Genomic DNA, 9,644 nt, shown 5'->3' with positions numbered 1-9,644 from the left:
GAACATCGTTCTGTACAATAATGTATTGTTGTATATAAACCTTACACGTGATTAGAATGTATACCAGTTGTTTAAATCAGTAGCAGTGTGTCCTATTTATTTAATATAACTAATAATATAACTTTTAAAAAAATATATAATCACAAAAATAATTTTATAAGCTAAAGGTAATTTGTAACCAAAGGAGGAAAAAATCTACAATATTGTTGAGAGTTAAAATTCAACGAAAATATTACATTTGCATTGTTTCTGTGGAAGATCCTTATGCAACCAATGAGTTTGGATTCCACATAGGTGAGAGCCGTATTTTAAATTATACAAAATAATTCGTTTTATATTTTGTCTTCAACATTTAAATGAAAGCAAATAATAAGTTAATATTTATATTTCTTTTTTATTATTATTATACTGCCTTTATATGAAAGTTGTTTTTCGTTTTACCACACATTGGGATCGAACTCCAAATTTTAGCGATATAAAACCTTAAACTTACACTATAGTGTCACAAGACGAAATTTAAGTGGTTGTTTTTATTGCCAACGTAGCTAAGTTAGTGGCTAAAATAAATGGTCTTGTGAATAGTTTTATGTAATAAAAGAAGTTCAAAATTCAAGTGTTTTACATAGTGGAACCATTATGTATTGCCATTAGTTACCTGAGGATTTAAAACCCAAAGAGCACACATACTGCTACGACTATTTACTCTTTCTTTCTTATTTTGACACGATATAAGCAACGAATCTGTTCCAGTCTTATTTCTAAACTTGTAATATTGTATTTCTCTCTTTTTTCCTTTGGTCTAAAGAAGCACTTGGAGTCGAGATTAGTTATTTTGGCAACACCGCTACAGCATTAATATGCATTTCTATCAAACAATTCAATAAGATAAATAAACTTAGCTTCTAGCATTTCACAGCTTTTTATATCAATCAAATTACGGTGAAATTATTTTTTCTATCGCTGTATAATTTTGTGTCACGTTTTAAAATTTGGCTTTACGGTCCCTATGATAATAAAAGAATCTTCCTTTGACTATTTTCGATTTAATACTTGTTTTAGTATTATTTTCCAACACATGGAGACGCCAGCGATACCCGAGGTAACCCGTGATACATAACGAACAGATTGTTAACAATAAAAGTACGCTTAATCCAGCTACGAAGCCAACCAGTGGTAAGCACACCCCATAGACAACCTCCTCGCGTCTTCCTGAAAATACGCTATCTCTAGTTGTATGTGGATCAAACACTAAGTCTACCGACGCCAGAGCACGATAAGTCTGCTCAACTCCAATAACTTCTCCATCTGTTGCTTCACGTCTAGTACGAAGCGAACGGGGCCCATGAGAAAACTGCTGTTCATGAGTGTTGGTCAATAAAGGACCTTGACCAGAATGTTCAGTGGAATCAATAGCATCAGATTGATCAGCGATCTGACCCATCATCATTCCATTATAAGCATGTTGTCTGGGATATTGAAACTGGAGAAGTGTATGAGGATAAGGTGGATGGCTCACTGGAATTTTTTGACGATTATAGATAGAAGATTGAGCATGTGGTTTGTTTTGTGAACTTTCTCTAACGTTGTCGTTAAAGGGTTGAATGTAATGTGGATTTGGTCTAGAGTCATGCTGGGTGGGAATTTCTTTCTCTCTCCCATAGTATCCTGGACGATCCTGCTGTGTTAAAGACGGAGAATGATGACCAGAATATGGCACTGTTTTTTGTATAGATCTATGATCGCTACCTTCAACGTCTGGATTACTCAGATGTTCAGAATATTCTTCACCATAGCTTTCCTCGCGTTTTGGGTTTTGGTGTGGAAGATACTGTTCAGGGTTTTGGTCTTGGGTTTTATAGGGTATCTTGGCTATTGGCTTCTGCTGTACAGTGTAATTTTCATTATCGTGATGCTTGAATTTCTGTTGTTCTTCATAATTCAGTTTTTGTCCTAAATGGAGATGTGCATGACTCGGTTTTCTGGGCAAATTGCTGCTTTCATTATTTAGCTTTTGGAGTAAAAGTTGTTCCTCCAAATATGATTTTGAGGGTACATGGTTAATAGGATAAGTTTCAGGATTTGAATATTTGAGTAAGGTTTGGAAATCTCTGGGTACTAAATAAGATGAATTTAGAAGGTATCTTACAAAGCTGTCATCCAGGTTCTGTTGTGTTGTAAAATATTCCTCATTGTGAAGGCTAGCAGCATGTTGTTTATCTGTGTGCTTGTGAGAAACAGTGGAAGATGGGGTATTTTATGACAACTGTCAGGGCATCCATGTCGACATATTTCTACTGAGCACTCAATATATACAGCTAATGTATCGGGAAACTTAAATGCATAGAAATGAGAATATGAAATTACTGTTGCGCGACCATTATAATCACGAACTTTATGAAATGGCGTTAAAATTTTAGGTCTTAGGACACACCCGTACTCATCTGTTAAGGCAACAAGTGGTTTGATGGTATCATGTGCGTAGCAAGATTTAACCCGCATATCAAATTGACCCCCGTAGTCATTGATAGCAATAACCATAGTCAGTGGATTACCAACTGGTATAATACCAGAAACTTGATTGGACCATGGACCTTTTCCTTCCTGAATTTCCATCCAACAGTCAACATTATCCCCTTGAAAGTTCAATTCAACAATATCCAATTCAGAAATTTTTAGTAACTTCTTTTTTGAATCCTTTTCGTATGCGTCATACCATTGGCATCGTAATGTTTTGGCTTCATCCCATGCTTCTATGATATCCATTCCGTACTGAATGATGATGGTGTTTTCGTAAAATTTTCCGTTCAAGTTAGGCTTAGTTCCACAAGTGTTATAGTATATATTAAAGTCTACATATATTAAACGGGAATGAGGTTTCACATACACACAGTTGTTATGCTCATAATAACCTTTAGAAAACACATGACCATAGAAAGGCGCACTGAATTCCAGATGAACTGACATGTGTTGTTTTCCACATACAACATCAAGTGCGGTAAGTTGCGGAATGGATTCTGGCTTCCCATTGGTCCATAGTGACTCTGGGTTTTCTTGATTGGTTATCAACTAAAACGAAGAAAGATGGTTGTATTATAAACATACGATTGCGTGAAAACATCAAGGTAAAAAAAGAAGTACATTATGAGTTATTAGAAAACATCTATGAATTGACGAAATATTGCATTGTAGAATATGGATACTATATACAAATCTCTATGTTGACAAGTAGCCTGACTACATGAATATTTACAGCAGTGAGATCAAAATCTTTTGAGCAGTGTTAAATGAATACGCATGTTTATTAGCAAAAGTTTGTCGAAATTAGATGTGTTTTTCGCATACATTCCAGGCATAGCGAAGATGAGTTACCTAAAATGTTAAATGCAGAACTATAATTAAGAGTTTTTGTGCTAACACGAAACCTTCTAATAATTCTTTCTCCTTTTAATTTTTGCTTCTTTAAGTTTCTTTCAATCTGTACATATTCAGTTGTCTAACTTGATCTCTCGGTGGCTCAGGGGTAAGTCTGGGGGCTTATAATACTAAAAATCGCATTTTGATGCTTGCGATGGACAGAGCAGAGATAGCCCATTGTGTAGCTTTGCGCTTAACAACAAGCAAACAAACGATAGGTGACAGACAAGAAAGAAGGCAGCTAGTCAACACCACCAGCTCTTAGGTTACTCTTTACCAACGAATGGTTGGATTGACCGTCACATTGTAACGCCCCATGACTGAAAGAGCGGGCATGTTCGGTGACGGAATTCGTTGTTAAAATTTAACTAAATAAACTGGTGGGGATTCTCCAACTGAAGTAAACTTAAATCTCAATTAATTGGAGCAAGTTGGTTGCAACTGTGTAATGTTTCCTTTAAATGACTTAAGGGATAAAGATTTCAGAATTACTGTCAAAGTTCAGTGTGGTAAAATCTCATTCCGAACCTTTCGTACATGTAGAAAGTTTCCTCTCGGCAACCGTGTGACAGGCTGTCAACCTAAGATCAAGATGACTGTTAAAATAACTTTATTGTCCTCGAGCTATGCGTTTTTACAGATGGCTGACAAAATCAAACAACAGTGAAGGTCACACCCACTTTTTGTCGAGTCTTTCAACAAACAGGAAGTTTATTGACAAATATTTTCTATAATTCGTTTTTAACATAATAAAAGAACGAGAACCTTGGAAACTATAATACGCAACTAGATGAGATTCAGTATCGATAGACAACAACGTGTAAAAAAACAGTGACTAAATGAAACTAGTTAAGTTAGGCGCACTCACGAATCTTAGTAAGAACTTCATCAGACTAATCCAGATTAATGCATCAGAATGAACTCTTCACCTGTATACGGTGCAAGGAGGACTAACTCTGACACACCTTGTGACGTCACCACTACATCAGTTCACTGACCGCCAACGGTTTATGCAGATCAGTACATACATGTATATATATAGTTAAACTAAATCTTGATGGAATTGTAAGCTCATTCTGACATGTTTCTAGCGTAGATTATCTTTGGGGTTAACAGAAGGCTAGCTGTACCATTCCTATACAATAAATTATCGAAAGCAATAGACCGAATCTTAGGATTGTGGAAACAAAGCCAGTTATACTGCCACCTACATTACACAGACGCAATTTCAAGATGGTGATCATTACATAATGTGTTTTATAAAAGTATGTACATTTACGTTTGTGTGTGCGTACTGAGAGAGAAGGGGATAAATAAATCTAATTTTTGAAATGAAAGTTTTTGTATTACTTAATATAATTAAGTGGAAGAAACAGAAATTGAAAGTGTAAAAATCAATTTTTTTGTTTTTAAATGTTTAGAGAGTGTGTGTGATATGATGGTTGTTTCAATCTCCAAGTTTTACTCTCAGATGTGTTCTTTATTATGTTGAATCAACGTTTATAAACATGTAGCAGCCACATTTGTTCATTCCTCCACAGCTGAGGTGTCTCTGAGAAGTCATGTATAGAGAGAAATACCATGGCCATAGGAAAATAATTGGAATTATATCTGTTAAAAGTTGATTAATCATACGCTTCTTTAAAAACATCCACATGCGATAAATACTATACCTTTTAAAGAATCCTGAAGAACGGTTAACGCAACTACACTTCTTGCCCATAATTAAATAAAGAGTATAAAACCAATTCGAAAAATATATTAATATATTGTGATGGCTTTGTTTGAGTTCCAAACTTTGACTTGGAGATCCAGTAGTTAATTTGTAGGATTATGAATCAGTAATTAAAGTACAATTTTAACCAAACAACCTGAAAAACGAATTTAATTTGGGAAAATATTTTGACACCAGTTAACACATGGCCTTCTACTCTTGTTCTTCATCTTTTTTACGGTATGCTGTTTTCTCTGTAGTCCGACGCCCACTTACAACTTATGACTTCATATATATATATAATTCAAGACGCAACTCTTACCGTGTAGGTCCTACCTACTTCGAAAATATAACTGTCATTTATTCACATTAACTGGAAGATGAATTTAAGAATACTGTTTGATTGCTCCTTTCAACTCGTTTGAAAAATAAGAATTTTTATTTATCGTAGTTGTTGTATTAAAGAAACCAAAACATAAATATATACCAATCCAGAAAATACTGAAGTGCAGAAAATGAAGGGCACTAAAGGTGTTAAAGATCTAAATAAAGTGCTCTTTTACAAATTAACAACTCATTAACTTCCTATAACTTATATTTCTCTCTTATTCCCGCCAACTGCCTAAGTTTCTAAAGACAAAAATAGCTAAACTCGACTCTTTAAAGTCACGTGGCACGAAATGAAAAAAATAAACTATATTAGTACGTTACTATCCTCACTTAAGTTAGGAAGTCACCCTCACTGCTGTACCCACGGATGCCCAAATATGGGTCGGTCGTTTTAAATGATTCATATGAGAATATAATATAACACAAATGTTACATAGAAGGCCAATTGCTCTTTGGAAGAACAATTTGCATATAGATATTGCAGCGACGCGTCGATCCATATATAAGACGTGACATCACGAGTGACTTGTTTCGTACATCTATATTTCGTTCTTGGTGAACACATGATCAATCAACAGTACAATGCTGTCAGATTAGTTTACGGCTAGAGAGTCATGTGACTGCTATTTCTGAAGAGATATATATCCATGTAGCGAGACTGTTAAACGATGTAGGGCCAAAGGGCACAACATTAAAAAAAAAACGGCCTTCATTATCTTCTATGGAAGGAACTCGCACATAGGGCTTTCTAGAACAATAACAGGCTCCGCAACAACATCCCAAGTGAACCCGGAACAAAATCCTCACCCAAAAAAATGAAGATATTAAAAGGAACCCTTCCTGGTATCGTTAACAAGTTAATAAACAAGGACTTGAAACTGACGAAGGTTCATAAACTTCCTTCCAGCCACGCATCGAAATGAACGTTTGTTTTCTTGAGAAAAATCGCTGAAGAAGTCCAAGTCCTCCAGTGCAGTTCCAATGGACTTTTGTGCCTTTGGTCTGCTTAAATTAGGTCTTGGAAGCCAATATCTATGTACAGTAGAAGGTCTCAGTAAAGTTTGTCAAGATAACTGTCCTAACTAACTTATTCTAAGATAATTTGCCGTCTTTCGCAGATGTTTGTTAGATGGAAAATGCTACGTCACGTTAGAGTGCGTAATCATGGCCATCAGTTTGGGTGTACGATCAATGATGAGGAAGTAGTTCCAAGAGAAGCACGGGACCTGGAACACGGTTCTTATAAAGCGCTAGTAACCCTCAGTATTGGGTGGAGTTGCATGCACCTGTTCTGTCTAATATAATTCACCTTGACAGTAGTCAAAAAGTGAACAGTACAATTTACTTTAGTGTGTGGACTGACAAGAAGAATGTTTTCACTATATTTTACTATGGTATAAGGAACTCTTTTCAAGCTCACACAGTGAAGCTGAATACTTCATTTTTATGATTGTTCCTGTCACAGTTTGTGTGATATCTAAACATTCGCTATATACGATCGAGATGGCTGGAGTATACGTCTTACAAGTTCATAATGATGAAGAAACTCTAAATATATTTATCTAATGTGAGAAAAAAAGGTTTCCGAGTGAAAATTTCAAACTAGTAATTTGACCAAGCAACAGAAAAATCATTGGAAGTTGTAAACTGAAAATGTGAAAGACAGACACATAATTTCTAGCACAAAGAACAATTTTTTACACAGGAATTGGTAATTGAAAATAAATTATGTAAGGTATGAACACGTTTGGGCGTAAATGGTTATTTGTGAGATTAATGCTTTTTTTAAAAAAATAATTATTTGTTTGTTTGTTGTTAAGCACAAAGCTACAACATGGGTTATCTATGTTCTGCCCACCGCAGGTATAGAAACCCGATTTATAGCGTTAGAAGCTAGCAGATTGGATAATGCATGTATTGAATTGATTAAAAACTCGTATAGTCATTAATGACTATATTATTGATCTATCTAAATATAGAATTGTTATAGATGTCTAAATTTGACATACAAAATTTTACTCTGAAAAATCTTGATGGAAATTTGTCGCGTTCTCGCTAAATTACATCGAAATACCATCTTGCTGCTAGTTAAATTTAATTTAAAAGAATATAATTGGAAATTAATGAACTAAGAGTTCTGATATTTCATTCTGAAAAATGTTGTAATACATTGTACAATATTTAAATTACATGACTGCTGAGAAAAATAAAAATAAAATATCCTATTAAATGTTATTGAAAGTATTATAACATTTTGTATCAATTATGAAAGTATGTAATAAGCACCCAGAATAATAAAAAAAAATAAACAAAAAGGTAGTGAAAAATTGTGACCTATATATAAATTAAAATGATGAAACCCATTTGAGAAAGGATAATATAGAATAAACTTTCAATTCTACTTCTTTCTTTTTGAAACAAAATTAGTTTATTTTACATGTAATAAAGTAAAACTTGTTTGAGAAAGAAAGGACTAAGGATTGAAATTGTTTATCGTATGTTTATGAGGAACGATATTATATATGTTTTCTAAAGACCTTAGCTTGTTTGTTTGTTATGGATTTCGCGCAAAGCTACACGAGGGCTATCTTCACTAGCCGTCTCTAATTTAGCAGTGTAAGAGGGAAGGCAGCTAGTTATCACCACCCACTGCCAACTCTTGGGCTACTCTTTTACCAACGAATAGTGAGATTGACCGTCACATTATAAGGCCCCCACGGCTGAAAGGGCGAGCATGTTTGGTGTGACGGGGAAGACCTTAGCTTACACCATTTACTGATTGTTTCCAGTTTAGGTAGAGCGCTTGTTTCAGTTTATCTTTCTGCCTGACGATTTTGAATTTATCTTTATTTTTGTTCAGTGATTTTTAGTCTCTATTTAGATACAAATTAGCTGTACGTAAAACACACACAAGTAAATGTAAAACAGCGCGACATGATAATTTTATTGGCTTTGTCGCTGTCTGTTCACAAACTTCTAAGGTCCCTCGGTAGCTGAACAGTAAGCCTGAGGGTTCATAATCTAAAAATCGGGTTTCGATACCTACAGTGGGCAGTGCATAAATAGCCTATTGTGTAGCTTTGTGCTTAAACAAACAAATCTTCTAAGCTTTTTCTGTTGGTAAAACACTTTCATTTGTATATTAATATATATATATATATATACAGATAGAATGCACCCACACGCTGAATTTAACAAATATGGACTTGTTAAATTTTAGACCACCTATTAGCAATGCATTCATAATTCATTAAGAAGCTGTGCTGGTAGTTTATTACAATTATGCAGTTAATAAATTATCTGTTACAATTATGTAGTTAATAAATTACCTTTGCAGTCTATTTATGATTAATGAAGAAGCTTTGTTGTCAGTCAGTTTGTTTTCAACTAACACACTCTCTTAACAGTTCCTAGAAATTAAGACTACCTGTTTGCAAGTTATATGTGGTTAATTAAAAACTCCCGATGACAGTCTATGTGTGATTAAATATGAAACGTCACTGGTAGTCTAAAGAGTGTTATATATATATGACAACGCTTTACTTATGCTAATACGATGCTGTGTTGTCGCAGATACGAGACATCTTTAGCATCTGTACATTTGGTTTACGGAGTATGTTTGGAGACACATGTTACAACCCCTTCCGAAGTAAGATATTCGTATAGTAAGGTTCTTAAGCAATATAAAGTACTTCAAATTATTCACAGAAGCGGGAAAAATTCGCATAGTAGAGCATTTAAATTAGCAACGAACTTCTAAGACAAACCTCAAGCTCAGGGGTTAAACTGAGCTGGAATGACGTTCCGCCTTCTTTCTGTTCATTAGGGATCCTGATCTTCTGATTGCAAAAAAATTACCAACACCAAAAATATAACAACCTACAAAATAACATTTAAAGCAATATTTTACTGTTTTATGCGGAGTTTGTCGTCATATAAAAGTATAGATCCAATGCATAAATGTAAGGAGTGGCTAATATTTCTCATTCTTTATATATATATATCTAAAGTTTAGGGGTGCCTCATACTTGTGATTTTCTCTCTCTATATATATATATATACATGTATATATATCTAAAGTTTAGGGGTGCCTCATACTTGTGATTTTCTCTCTCTATATATATAT

The 9,644-nt window shown here is 34.4% G+C and overlaps 1 protein-coding gene across 1 annotated transcript in view; it reads right to left on the bottom strand.

The window, feature by feature from the left end:
- Positions 1–419: 419 nt before the first annotated feature.
- LOC106476242 overlaps positions 420–9,644 on the bottom strand; it is a 13,528-nt gene continuing 4,303 nt past the window's right edge. Inside the window, exon 2 of the mRNA XM_022380172.1 lies at positions 420–3,066. Within this exon, the coding sequence (XP_022235880.1) occupies positions 2,143–3,066 (924 nt within the window). The 3' untranslated portion in view covers positions 420–2,142. The remainder of the gene's footprint in view (positions 3,067–9,644) is intronic.

The sequence above is a fragment of the Limulus polyphemus genome, unplaced genomic scaffold, assembly GCF_000517525.1.
Source record: "Limulus polyphemus unplaced genomic scaffold, Limulus_polyphemus-2.1.2 Scaffold10115, whole genome shotgun sequence".
Classification (NCBI taxonomy): Eukaryota; Metazoa; Arthropoda; class Merostomata; order Xiphosura; family Limulidae; genus Limulus; species Limulus polyphemus.
The sequence above is the reverse complement of the archived record's forward strand: the minus strand, read 5'-3'. Positions and strand labels throughout refer to the sequence as shown.